General features: G+C 57.4%; 1 protein-coding gene and 1 long non-coding RNA gene across 3 annotated transcripts in view; one reads left to right on the top strand and one right to left on the bottom strand.

The window, feature by feature from the left end:
* Positions 1-13,589, bottom strand: part of LOC130250283 (myosin-6-like) — a 28,723-nt gene that overhangs the window by 7,025 nt on the left and 8,109 nt on the right. The window contains exons 9-32 of one of the 2 annotated variants that reach the window (XM_056485815.1): positions 13,291-13,394; positions 12,145-12,283; positions 11,791-12,059; positions 10,673-10,843; positions 10,228-10,537; positions 10,063-10,136; positions 9,860-9,947; positions 9,659-9,776; positions 9,453-9,576; positions 8,283-8,419; positions 8,062-8,188; positions 7,841-7,969; positions 7,509-7,751; positions 6,290-6,466; positions 6,056-6,201; positions 5,885-5,975; positions 4,803-5,192; positions 3,781-3,907; positions 3,577-3,695; positions 2,494-2,690; positions 1,045-1,228; positions 771-936; positions 566-690; positions 175-483 (exon numbers count right to left, since the gene is read on the bottom strand). In XM_056485815.1, coding sequence (XP_056341790.1) covers positions 175-483; positions 566-690; positions 771-936; positions 1,045-1,228; positions 2,494-2,690; positions 3,577-3,695; positions 3,781-3,907; positions 4,803-5,192; positions 5,885-5,975; positions 6,056-6,201; positions 6,290-6,466; positions 7,509-7,751; positions 7,841-7,969; positions 8,062-8,188; positions 8,283-8,419; positions 9,453-9,576; positions 9,659-9,776; positions 9,860-9,947; positions 10,063-10,136; positions 10,228-10,537; positions 10,673-10,843; positions 11,791-12,059; positions 12,145-12,283; positions 13,291-13,394 — 4,064 coding nt within the window. The remainder of the gene's footprint in view (positions 1-174; positions 484-565; positions 691-770; positions 937-1,044; positions 1,229-2,493; positions 2,691-3,576; positions 3,696-3,780; positions 3,908-4,802; positions 5,193-5,884; positions 5,976-6,055; positions 6,202-6,289; positions 6,467-7,508; positions 7,752-7,840; positions 7,970-8,061; positions 8,189-8,282; positions 8,420-9,452; positions 9,577-9,658; positions 9,777-9,859; positions 9,948-10,062; positions 10,137-10,227; positions 10,538-10,672; positions 10,844-11,790; positions 12,060-12,144; positions 12,284-13,290; positions 13,395-13,589) is intronic. The other variant, XM_056485816.1, reaches the window with a different exon arrangement.
* On the top strand, positions 8,453-9,210 carry LOC130250309 (uncharacterized). The gene is made up of 3 exons (XR_008839962.1): positions 8,453-8,510; positions 8,983-9,039; positions 9,169-9,210. It is a non-coding gene; the product is annotated as an uncharacterized LOC130250309 (long non-coding RNA).

Here is a 13,589-nt window from a genome sequence, read left to right as displayed (position 1 = left end):
GTATCTCCATACCCCCATGGACCTTCATGACCCCAGTGTCCACCTGGACACCTCCAGGACCCCGATGTCCCCATGGACAGGTACCTCCAGGTATCCCCATACCCCCATGGACCTTCATGACCCAAATATCCACCTGGACACCTCCAGGACCCCAATGACCCCCTGGACAGGTACCTTCAGGTAGCCCTGCAGAGCCTTGACCTGCTTCTGTGCCTCGTTGGCGCCGCGGTTGGCGTGGCTCAGCTGGATCTCCATCTCGTTGAGGTCGCCCTCCATCTTCTTCTTCAGCCTCAGCGCCTCGTTGCGGCTGCAGGTCTCGGCGTCCAGCGAGGTCTGCAGCGACTCCACCACGCGCAGGTGGTTCCTCTTCGCCTGCTCCATCTCCTCCTCCTTCTCGCCCAGCTTCCGCTCGTACTCCGCCTTCACCTGGTTGAACTCCAGCTGCGCCCGCAGGATCTTCCCCTCCTCGTGCTCCAGCGAGGCCTGGAGGGCACAGAAGGACGTTGGGGACGGCGGAGGACGGGTGTCCCACCTGGAGGACGTGGGGATGGGAGGTTTGTCCCACCTCAGCCTCCTCCAGAGCAGCTTGGAGCTCCAGCTTCTCGGCGTCCAGCTGCTTCCGGACCTTCTCCAGCTCGTGGATGGATTTGTTGCTGGCGCCGAGCTGCTCCGTCAGGTCCGAGATCTCCTCTGCCCGGATGAGACCCCGTCAGACCCGGTGGGAACGGGTGAGGAACGCCCAGGTGGGCGCAGGGAAGCTGTGGTGTCACCTTGGAGGTTCTTGTTCTCCCTCTTGAAGGTCTCCAGGTGCTCCAGGGACTCCTCGTAGATGTTCCTCAGCTTGAAGAGGTCGGTGCTGAGCGCCCTGGCCTCCTTCTGCGACGCCTCCAGCTCCGTCTGCGACTCCTCGAACTTCTGCTTCCACTCGGCCAGCACCTGGGGACAGCCAGGTGTCACCCCAAAGCCACCAGGTGCCACCCCAAAGCCACCAGGTGTCACCCCAAAGCCACCAGGTGCCACCCCCAACCTGCCGCTCCTGCCCACCTTGTCGAAATTCCTCTGCTTCTTGTCCAGGCCGGCGGCGGCCGCGTTCGACCGCTCCACGTCGGCCATCAGGTCCTCGATCTCGTTCTGCAGCCGGTGCTTGGTCTTCTCCAGCGAGGAGCATTTGGCGTTGACGGCCTCCACGGCCTCCTCGGCCTCCTGCAGCCGCTGTGCCAGCTTCTTCCTGCGCCCAGGAGCACCGGGGGTCACCCGTGGGGCAGGTGGGGCCGCTCGAACCTTCTCCTGCCCGGCCATCAGCCAAGGTTCTGCTCTGCACCTGCTCTACCATCTCCTGATCACTCTACCTGCTCCAGAACATTCTCCTGTGCGTGGTCTCCACCCCTGACCCCACAGGAGCCGTCCATGGGGAGGTGACTCAGCCCCTCAAACCTCCAGAACATTCTCCAGTGCATGGTCTCCACCTTAAACCCACACAATCCCCACCCATGGGGTCTCCTCCAAAACCTTCTCCAGAACCTTCTCCTGTGCATGGTCTCCACCCCTGACCCCGCAGGAACTCCACCCATGGGGCATAAATCACTTAGATTCCTCCAAAACCTTCTCCAGAACCTTCTCCAATGGGTGGTTTCTGCCCCTGACCCCACAGGAGCCGTCCATGGGGAGGTGACTCAACCTCTAAAATCTCCAGATCCTTTTTCTGGTGGTTTCCATCTCCCCAACCCCACAGAATCTCCATCCATGGGGCAAGACTCACTTGGCCTCCTCCAGAACCTTCTCCCAAGAGTGGTCTCCATCCACTCACCCCACAGAAACTCCACCCATGGGGCTCAACTCACTTGGCCTCCTCTAGAAACTTCTCCTGAGGGTGATCCCCACTCCCTGACCCCACACAATCTCTACCAATGGGTTCTCCTCCAAAACCTTCTTCAGAACCTTCTCCTGTGCATGGTCTCCACCCCTTCATCCTGCAGAAGCTCCACCCAATGAGGCTTGACTCGCTTGGTCTTCTCCAAAACCTTCTCCAGTGGGTGGTCTCCACCCCTGACCCCACACAACCCCCACCCATGGGGTCTCCCCGAAAACCTTCTCCAGAACATTCTCCTGTGCGTGGTCTCCACCCCTGACCCCACAGAAACTGTCCATGGGGAAGTGACTCAACCTCTAAAACCTCCAGAACCTTCTCCTGTACATGATCTCCACCTTAACCCCACGCAATCTCCACACATGGGGCACAAATCCCTTAGATTCCTCCAGAATCTTCTCCAGAACCTTCTCCTGTTCATGGTCTCCACCCCTGGCCCCACACTATGCCCACACATGGGGTTTCCTCCACAACCTTCTCAAGAACATTCCCCCAAGGGTGGTCTCCACCCCTCTGACTCTGCATCCATGAGGAGATTTTAACCTCTAAAACCTCCAGAACCTTCTCCTGTTCATGGTCTCCACCCCTGGCCCCACACCATCCCCACCCAGGGGCCGGTGACTCACTTGGCCTCCTCCAGCTCCTCGGTGCGCTGGATGGCGTCCGTCTCGTACTTGGTCCTCCACTGGGCCACCTCGGAGTTGGCCTTGGAGAGCGAGCGCTGCAGCTCGGCCTTGGCCTCCGTCTCCTCCTCGTACTGCTCCCGCAGCAGGTCCCCGTCGTGCCGCGCCGACTGCAGCGCGTGCGCCAGCGCGTTCTTGGCCTGGCCAGGAGAAGGTGGCACCGGCGTGTCCAGGTCACCCAGAGTCCTCTTGGGCGTCTCTGGCTCAGCAGGAGCTGGTCTTGGTCACCACAACCCAACCAGACCTTCTATAGAAGGACCCAACCTCTTCCAGATCAACCCAACCCCATTTGGATCTTCCACTGATCATCCCAACCTCTTCCAGACCAACCCAACCTTCCCCACACCTTCAGGAGAAGGTGGGACTGTAGGATTCTGGTCAACTTGAGGTTCTTGGGGTCTCCAGCTCACAGGAGCTGGTCTTGGTCACCACAACCCAACCAGACCTTCCGTAGATCAACCCAACCCTCTCCAGACCAATCCAACCCCATTTGGATGTTCCATAGACCAACCCAACCTCTTCCATATCAACCCAACCTTCTCCAGACCAGCCCAAACCTATTTGGACCTTCCATTGACCAACCCAACCTCTTCCAAGATCAATCCAACCCCATTTGGGTCTTCCATAGACCAACCCAACCTCTTCCAGTTCAACCCAACCCACTCCAGACCAACCTGATCCTGTTTGGACCGTCTATACACCAACCCAACCTCTTCCAGATCAACCCAACCCTTCCTACACCTTCAGGAGAAGGTGGGACCATTGGATCCAGGTCAACTTGAGGTTCTTGGGGTCTCCAGCTCAGCAGGAGCTGGCTTTGGTCACCACAACCCAACCAGACCTTCCATAGATCAACTCAACCCACTCCAGACCAACCCAACCCTCCTTGGACCTTCTATGGTGAAACCACCTGTAGATGGAAAACCGAACCAAACCACCCAACCCAACCATTCTGAACCAACGACCACAAAGGTGAAGGACACCTGGACCCCCTCCCAGGTCTTCTCACCCCCCACAAGACCCCACCTTCATCTCCTCCTCCAGCTGCCTCCGCAGGTCCTCCAGCTGCTGGGTGTAGGACACCTTCCCGCGGGTCAGCTGCGACACCAGCGCCTCCTTCTCCTCCAGCTGCCGCGTCAGCTCACCTGCACGGGTGGGCGGGGCTTCAGGGGGGGTGGGGGATGGGGGGATGGGGGGATGGGGGGATGGGGGGCAGGGGTCAGCTCCCACCGTTCTCCGTCTGCAGCTTGGCCCGTTGGGTGTTGGCATCGTTGAGGACCCGTTGGGTCTCCTCCAGCTTGGCCAAGTGCTCAGCGGCCTGGTCCTCCATGGAGCGCGACACCTTCTCCATGGCCACCTGCGGGGAGGGGCGGGGATGGAGGCCACGGTGGAGTGGCCACGCCCCACTGCTGTGGTGGCCACGTCCCATTGATGTGGTGGCCACGCCCCTTTGCTGGAGGTGGCCACACCCCATTGATGTGGTGGCCACACCCCATTGTTTGAGGTGGCCACGCCCCATTGCTGAGGGGGACACGCCCCATTGCTGGAGGTGGCCACGCCCAGGTGTGGCAGGGCTTGGAGCCACCTGGTCTAGTGGAAGGAGTCTCTGGGTGGGATCCACCCAATGCTGCACTCAACACAACCCAACCATGTGGAGACTCTTCAGCTCAACCCAACTCAATTCAGCCACTTAGAGACTCTTCATTTCAACCCAACTCAATTACCTGGAGATTCTTCATTTTAACCCAATTCAGGTCAACTCAACCACTTGGAGACTCTTCAGCTCAACTCAACTCAACCCAGCCCAACCATGTGGAGACTCTTCAGTTCAAGCCAATTCAACCACCTGAGGACTTTTCATTTCAACTCAACCCAACCTAACCATGTGGAGATTCTTCAGCTCATCCCAACCCAACCCAACCCAACCCAACCCAACCAGCTGGAGACTCTTCATTTCAACCCAAGTTAATGCAACCCAACCACCTGGAGACTCTTCAGCTTATCCCAACCCAACCCAACCACCTGGAGACTCTTCAGCTCAACCAGCTGAAGGTTTTTCAACACAATTTAACCCAACAAGGTGGACATTCAACCCAACTCAACCAGCTGGAGACTCTTCAGCCCAGCTTACCCAGCCTGGTCTGGTGGAAGGTGTCCCTGCCCATGGGTTGATGGAACCGAATGATCCCATTGGTCCTGTCCCACACAAACCATCCCATGATTCCCTGCTGTCCATCTCAACCTCCTCCCACCTTGGACTTGATCAGCTGCTCCACGTTGGCGCTGAGATCGTCCAGCTCCAGCTTGAGCTCGCTCTTCTCCTTCTCCAGCTTCTGCTTGACGCGCTGGAGGTTGTCCAGCTGCTCGCCCAGCTCGGCCACGCTGTCGGCGTGTTTCTTCCTCAGCGCGGCCGCCGTGGCCTCGTGCTGCAGCGTGGCCTCCTCCAGGTCCCGCCGCAGCTTCTGGAATTCCGCCTCCCGCTTCTTGTTGAGCTCCAGCTGCGCCGAGGTGGCGCCGCCGGCCTCCTCCAGCCGCTCGCTGAGCTCCTCCAGCTCCCGCGACAGCTCCGAGCGCTGCTTCTCCACCTTGGCCCGGCCCGTCCGCTCGGCCTCCAGCTCCTCCTCCAGCTCCTCGATCCGCGCCTGAGCACCAAGAGGGTGGTGGGTTGGGATCCACCCAACCCCTCCACTCAACCCAACCCAAGCAGCTTGGGACCCTTCAATCCAACTCAACTTGACCCTACCCAACCAGCTGGAGTTTGCTCAAGTCAAGCCAAACAGTTGGAGACTTAACCCAACTCAACAACTGGAGACCCTTCAACTGAACCCAACCAGAAGGAGACTCAACCCAACCCAACTCAACGACTGGAGACCCTTCAACTGAACCCAACCAGAAGGAGACTCACCCAACCCAACTCAACAACTGGAGGCCATTCAAGTCAACCCAGCCAGTTGGAGACTCAGCCCAATACAACCTGCTGAAGACTGTTCAAGTCAACTCAACCAGTTGGAGACCCAACCCATCCCAACCAAACCCAACCAACTGGAGACATTCAAGTGAATCCAACCAGTTGGAGACTCAACCCAACCCAACTCAACAACTGGAAACCACTCAAGTCAACCCAACCAGCTGGAGACTCAGCCCAGCCCAACCAGCCAGGGACTCTTCAACCTAATCTATACCAGCCCAACCAAGTGGAGCCTCTCCTACTCAGCCCAACCACCTTGAGACTCTCCAACTCAACCATGGGGTTGCTCACCAACCCAACACAACCCAACCGCCTGGAGGTTCTCCAGTCCAACCCAACCAGACACAGACCCCACTTCCCCCGCACCTGTAGCTCCTTCAGTTTCTTCTGGAGCTGCAGAGCCAGCGCCTGCTCGTCCTCGATCCGGCTGTTCTGCTGGTGGATCTCAAACTCCTTCCTGTGGAGGGAGGGGAGGCGAGTGAGGCCTCACCTGTGACCCTCGACTGGGCCTCACATGGTGGGAGGATCCAGCCTCACTTCTTGAGCTTCTCCTCCAGCTGCTGCTTGTCGTTCTCCAGATCCATGATGTTCTCCTGGGTCAGCTTCAGGTCACCTTCCAGTTTTCTCTTGGCCCGTTCCAGGTCCATCCGGATTTTCTTCTCCTGCTCCAGGGACCCTTCGAGCTGTGCAGGAACACAGAAATGGGGAGAAACCTCAAGTTTTGCTCCTTTTCACCCCAGAAGGGCCTGGGGTGGGACCAGCCACACTCACATCATCCACTTGCTGTTCCAGCTTGACTTTGCCCTTCGTCAAGGTGTTGACCTTGTCCTCCTCGGCCTGCAGGTCGTCCAGCGTCTGCTGGTGGGACTCCTGCAGAGCCTTCTTCTCCTTGGCCAGCTTGGCGATGGTCTCGTCCAGCCCGGCCATCTCCTCCGTCAGGTTCTTGACCTGTGGGAGAAGTGATGACCTCCAGCTCAGAGCCAGGGTGGGCGGAGTTGGGGGAGGTTGGTGTTCACCTCAGCCAATGAGGTTGTTTCAAAGCAGGAGAACCCAAAGGAGCTTTGGTCTTCTCGGTGAGCGCGACCCAACCAGCATTGGATCTTCCCAACCTGCCTTGGGTCTCCTCAACACAAGCTAAGAGATCCCACCCAACCTTGGGTGTCCTAGCTCAAGCCAATACCTCATGTCTTCTCAACCCACCTCAACCATCCTTGGTCATCTCAACCCAACCCAACCCCACCCAAACCAACCCAACCAACCTCAACCATCCTTAGTCATCCCAACCCAACACAACCCAACCAATCTATGTCTCAGGAACTCAACCCACCTCAACCATTCTTGGTTATCTCAACCCAACCCAACCCAACCTAAACAGTTTTGTATCTAACAAACTCAACCCACCTCAACCATCCTTGATTATTTCAACCCAACCCAGCCCAACCAATTTATGTCTCACCAACCCAACCAACCTCAACCATTCTTGGTCATCTCAACCCAACCAGTTTTATATCTAATGAACTCAATACACCTCAACCATCTTTGTTCATCTCAACCCAACCCAACCATTTTATGCCTCAAGAACTCAACCCACCTCAACCATCCTTGCTCTTCTCAACCCAATCCAATCCCACCCGACCCGACCCAACCCAAACCAAACATTTTTATGTCACACCAACCCGATGCCACCCAACTCAACCAATTTATGTCTTGCTAATGCAACCTACCTCAGCCATCCTTGGTCAACTCAACTCAACCCAACCCAACCCAACCAATTTCATGTCTCATCAACCCAACCCACCTCAACCACCCTTTCTCATCTCAACCCAACCTAACCCAAACAGTTTTATTTCTCACCAACCCATCCCACCTCAACCATTCTTGGTCATCTCAACCCAACAAAACCAGCCTTGAGTCTCCTCAACGCAACCCAACAATGCTGAGCAGATTCAAGTGCCCCCACCTTGAGGCTGACACCTGTCCGCAGCCTCACCTTGTTTTCAGTCGCGTGTTTCTCCTTCTCCACCTTGGCCAGGGTCAGTTCCAGGTCATCAATGTCCTTCTTCAGCTCCGAGCACTCGTCCTCCAGCTTCCTCTTCTTGGCCGTCAGCTCGGCGTTCATCTCCTCCTCGTCCTCCAGCCGCTCCGTCAGCTCCTTCACCTTGGCCTCCAGCTGGATCTTGTTCTTGATCAGTTGGTCGCAGCGCTCCTCGGCGTCGTTCAGGTTGTCCTGCTCCTGTTGGGGGGGATGGCGAGTGAAGGGGGGCTGCCCCAGGGGGTGGTGGGGTCACCCCCATGATGTGGTTTTGGGGTGATCTGACTCACAGCCTGCACTTGCAGCTGGAGGTCGTTCTTCTCCTGCAGCATGGAGACCATCTTCTCCTCCAGCTCCTTCCGCCGCGCCTCCGACTTCTCCAGGGCGTCCTTCAGCCGCCCGTACTCCTCCTTCATGTTCTGCTCCAGGAGACCCCGAGCGGGTCAGAGACCCTCACCCAACACCCCCCAGACCACCGGTGGTCCCGCCCTGCCCCGCCCGCCCCTCCCACCTGCATCTCCTTCTCTGTCTCCGCGCTCTTCAGCAAGGGCTTGATCTTGAAGTAGAGCTTCATCCACGGCCAGTTCTTCACCCCCATGAAGGCCCGGAGGTTCCACTGGATCACCAGCAGCGCGTCCCTATGAGGAGGAAGAGGAGGAGGAGGAGGACACAGGTGCCACCACGTCCCCAGGCAGGTGACCAGGTGAGCACAAGGCCCAACCCCCGTCTCACCGGCGCTCCACGATCTTCTTGAACTCGAGGCGCATGAGCTGCCCCCGCGCCCGCGCCTGGATGCGCGTGATGATGCGGGACAGGCGCTCGTCCCGCATCTCCTCCAGCTGCCCCAGGAGCCCCGCCTTGAAGAACACCTGAGGGGAGGGACAGGTGGACGTGGGGATGGGCAGGTGGACACAGGGATGGACAGATGGACACGGGGATGGACAGATGGACACGGGGATCGTGGGGACATGGCGTCCATGTTCACCTCAAACCACAGGGAACATGGGATCTCCCCACAGTGCGCCCAGACTGGTTGTGGTGGGTGGGAGGATGGGGTGGTGGCTGTGTAGATGGACAGATGGACACAGGGATGGACAGATGGACACGGGGATGGACAGATGGACACAAGGATCATGGGAACATGGAGTCCATGTTCACTTGAAATGGTGGGACCACAGGGAACAGGGAGCATGTGATCTCTCTGAGAGTGATCAAACTGGTTGTGGTGGGTGGGAGGATGGGGTGGTATCAGGGTAGATGGACAGATGGACACGACCATGGACAGATGGACATGGGGATGGACAAATGTACACAGGGATCATGGGAACATGAGGTTCATGTTCGCCTCGGATGGTGGCACCACAGGGAGCAAGGATCTCACCCAGTGGGATCAAACATGAGTGGAAGGATGGGGTGGTGTCTTGGGTAGAAGGACAGATGGACACAGGGATGGACAGATGGACACGGGGATGGACAGATGGACACGAGGGTCATGGGACCATGTGGTCCATGTTCACCTTGGATGGTGGGACCACAGGGAACAGGGACCACGGGGATCTCCCCACGGTGCACCCAAACTGGTTGTGGTGGGTGGGAGGATGGGGTGGTGTCTGGGTAGATGGACAGATGGACACAGGGATGGACAGATGTACACGGGGATCATTGTACCATGAGGTCCAAGTTCACCTCAGGGAACAGGAACCACAGGATCTCTCTTAGTGGAATCAAATTGGTTGTGGTGGGTGGGAGGATGGGATGGTATCTTGGTAGATGGATGGATGGAAATAGGGATGGACAGATGGACATGGGGATGGACAGATGGACACGGGCATCATGGGGCCATGAGGTCCGTGTCTGCCTCAGATGGTGACACCACAGGGAGCAGGGACCACACGGCCTCACCTTGGTGTGCCCGAACTTGTACTGGTTGTGGTCGATGTCGATGGAGCCCAGGAGTTTCTCGGCGCCCTTGCGGCTGTCGATGAACTGTCCCTCGGGGATGGCCGCGGGGTTCAGGATGCGGTACCTGGGGGCCACAGAGGACGTGACCCCCGAGTTCTCCCCTGGTGGGGTTATCCCCCCTCCCCAAGTCCCCTCCGTGTCCCCACCGCTGGCGGAAGTCCCCGTAGAGGATGCGGTTGGGGAAGCCCTTGCGGCAGATGCGGATTCCCTCCAGGACCCCGTTGCAGCGGAGCTGGTGCATGACCAGGGCGTTGTCCATCACACCTGGGGGAGGGGGGGATACAGGTGAGGGGTCAACCACGAGCCACACCCACACCCCAACCTCCCCTCCCCCACCCTCGGCTCACCCGGCTCCTTCCGCTCGTTCGGGACGAGGCAGCGGACGAAGTGGGGGTGGGTGGTCTTGAGGTTGGCCATCAGCTTGTTGAGGTTCTCCTGGGGAGGAGAGGGGAGAGTGACCAATGGGAGAGCAGGGGAGGGGCTGGGGGGTGGTGGGACCACCCTTTACACCGGGGGTTGTTCTCCCAGTGCCCCTCAGCAGATCCCTCACCCGGTGCAGGGCTGAGACGGTCTGGAAGGAGGAACCTTTCTTCTTGGCTCCTTTGCCCTTCCCGCTGTCACCTCCTGCGGAGGAGAACCGGGATGATGAGGACAAGGGGACAAGGACAAGGACAACCCCTGTGGGAGCCACCTTCTCCACCCCTCCATCACCCACCGGAGTCTGCCCCGGCGTAGTTGGAGAAGAGGTGAGCCAAGAGCTTGAGGGCGGATTTCTGGTAGAGCCCCACCACCGTCTCGTTGAGGGGGTCCTTGTTCTTCTCCAGCCAGCCCAGGATGTTGTAATCCACGGTGCCGGCGTAGTGCGTGAGCGAGAAGTGAGCCTCGGACTTGCCCTTGACGTTCCGCGGCTTCCCGAAATTGGCCGACTTGCCCAGGTGGTTGTCGTAGAGTTTGGACTTGAAGGTCATGTCCGAGGCCTTGGGGAACATGCACTCCTCCTCCAGGATGGACATGATCCCCATGGGCTGCGGACAAACCGATTTTGTTGGGTGGAGAGGACACTGAGGACACCCCAAAATTTGTTATGGGGGCTCCAGCTGGACGGGCCTTTCCTCCCTGAGCCCCCTGAGCCCCCTGAGCCCCCCTGGGGGAGGCGGCACCTTCTCGATGAGGTCGATGCAGGCCTGCAGGTCCATGCCGAAGTCGATGAACTCCCACTCGATGCCCTCCTTCTTGTACTCCTCCTGCTCCAGCACGAACATGTGGTGGTTGAAGAACTGCTGCAGCTTCTCGTTGGTGAAGTTGATGCAGAGCTGCTCGAAGCTGTTGAACTGGGGGAGGAGAGGGAGGGACGGGGGGTGGAGTCTGTGGGTTCGACTCAACGCCCAGTGGGGCCAACTATGGCCATAGGGTCAACTCAACATTGAACGGGGCCAACTCAACACCCATGGGGCCAACTGAGTCAATGGGGTCAACTCAACACCCAGTGGGGTCAACCCAACACCCAGAGGGGTCAACTCAACACCCAGTAGAGCCAACTGAGTCAATCGGGTCAACTCAATACCCAACGGGGTCAACTCAATACCCAACGGGGTCAACTGAAGACCCAATGGGGCCAACTGAGTCCATGAGGTCAACTCAACACCCACTGGGGTCATCTCAACACCCAACAGGATCAGCTCAAAACCCAATGGGGTCAACTGAGTCCATGGGGTCAACTCAACACCCAATGGGGTCAACTCAACACCCAATGGGGTCAACTGAGTACACGGGGTAAACTCAATAGGACCAGCTCAAGGCTCAATAAAGCCAACAAGGTCAGCTGAACACCAGATGGGATCACAGAGATGCCCAACTGGATGGACATGGTCAACCTAACACCCAACTGGATGAAGACAACGTTGAATGGGATCCATGCAGTCAAATTCAACATCTAACTGAGTCAAAGAGATGCCCAACAGGGGTCAACGGGGACAACAACACCCAAAGGTGAACTCAACACTCAGTAGGGTGAACAGAACATCCAACAAGATCAATGGGATCAACCTCAGACCCAAAAGATTCCAAACGACACCCGGTGGGATCAAGAGAGTCAACTCAACACCCAAAGGAGTCAACACGCAACGAGATCAATGACGTCAACGCAACACTGAATGACATCAACACAAAGACCCAAATTCCCACCCGAGGTCACCATGAAGCTGCAAGAAATCCACTCAACACCCAACCACCTCAATCCCACCTCTGCAAGGCCCAACGCCGCCGCCCCGAGCCTCACATCAAAGATCTCGAAGCCGGCGATGTCCAGGACGCCGATGAAGTACTGCCGCGGCTGCTTGGTGTCCAGCGAGTTGTTGATCCTCACCACCATCCAGTTGAACATCTTCTCGTAGACGGCCTTGGCCAAGGCCCCGATGGAGTAGTAGACCTGCTGGACGCTCTGGCCCTTGGTGACGTACTCGTTGCCCACCTTGACGCGCGGGTGGCACAAGCCCTTGAGCAGGTCGGCCGAGTTCAGCCCCATCAGGTAGGCGGATTTGTCGGCATCTGCGGAGCGGGAGACACCTGGTCAGGTGTCACCTCACCTGGTGGCACCTCCCTGAGATGTCACCTCCCCCTCGTCCTGACCCACCTTCGGTGCCGTCCGGCTCCGCCTGCTCCTCCCGCTGCTTCTGCTTGAACTTCATGTTGCCGAAGTGCATGATGGCGCCCGTCAGCTTGTAGACGCCGGCCTTCTCCTCGGCCGTGAAGCCCAGGACATCAAAGGCGCTCTGGGAGGGGTGGAGGGGGTGGGGGAGGGGCCAGGTGAGGGCGTGGCCTCTGCTGTGATGGTCACCTGAGGGTGCTTCCCGCTGCCCTTCCCACTCATTGGCCCAGTGGCCAATGGGGACACGTCCAGCCATGGGTTTGGCCACTTGAAGGACTTGCCCATGGACTTGTCCATTCATCTACGAGTCCATTTGATGAACTCAGAAATCATTTATCCATCCATCCATCCATCCATCCATCCTCCCATCCACCCAGCCACCCATGGGCTCATCCATCCATAGATCCATCCATTCTCCTGAGGACTTTTCCATGCATTTGACTCAGCCACCCATCCATTCATTTCAAAACTTCATCCAACCTCCATCCATTCATCCATGGATTCTTCCATCAATCCATTTGAGGACTTCATCCAGGGACTCGCACATCCATTTGAGGATCTTCTACCCATGGATTCACCCATTCACACAAGGACTTGACCTACTGATCCATCCATGCATCCACGGATTCATTCATTCATCAAGGACACATCCATCTATTTGAGGACTCATCTACCCATGGACTCATCCATCCTTCCATTTAAGAACTTCCTCCAACCTCCGTCCATGGATTCTTCCATCAATACATGTGAGGACTTCATCCAGGGAATCAAACATTCATTTGAGGACACTTCTGTCCATGGATTCATCCATCCACAAAAGGACTTGATCTACTCATCCATCCATCCATCCATCCATCCATCCATCCATCATCCATCCTTCATCCATCATCTGTCCATCCATCCATCCAGCCATCATCCATCATCCATCCATCCATCATCCATCCATCATCCATCCATGCATCATCCATGCATCATCCATCCATTATCCACCATCCATCATCCATCCATCATCCATCCATCATCCATCCATCCATCATCCATCCATCCATCATCCATCCATCCATCCATCCATCCATCAATCATCCATCATCCATCCATCCATCATCCCTCCCTCCTCTCCTCCCCACTCACGTCGGTGGCCATCAGCTCCTCGGAGTCGTCGATGGAAGCCACGGTCACCTCTCCTTGGGAGACGTAACCGTAGTCGTAGGGGTTGGAGGTGACCAGCAGCATCTCTGGCACAGGATGGAGACCCCACTGAGCATGGCCAACCTCACCAAAACACCCCAAATTTGGGCAAGGAGAAACCCCAGATTTGGGTGGGGAGAAAACCCAGATTTGGGCAAGGAGAAAACCCAAATTTGGGCAAGGAGAAACCCCAGATTTGGGCAAGGAGAAACCCCAGATTTGGGAAGGGAGAAACCGCAAAT

This window comes from Oenanthe melanoleuca, chromosome 2 (assembly GCF_029582105.1).
Source record: "Oenanthe melanoleuca isolate GR-GAL-2019-014 chromosome 2, OMel1.0, whole genome shotgun sequence".
NCBI lineage: Eukaryota > Metazoa > Chordata > Aves > Passeriformes > Muscicapidae > Oenanthe > Oenanthe melanoleuca.
This window is presented reverse-complemented; position numbering and strand designations above follow the sequence as displayed.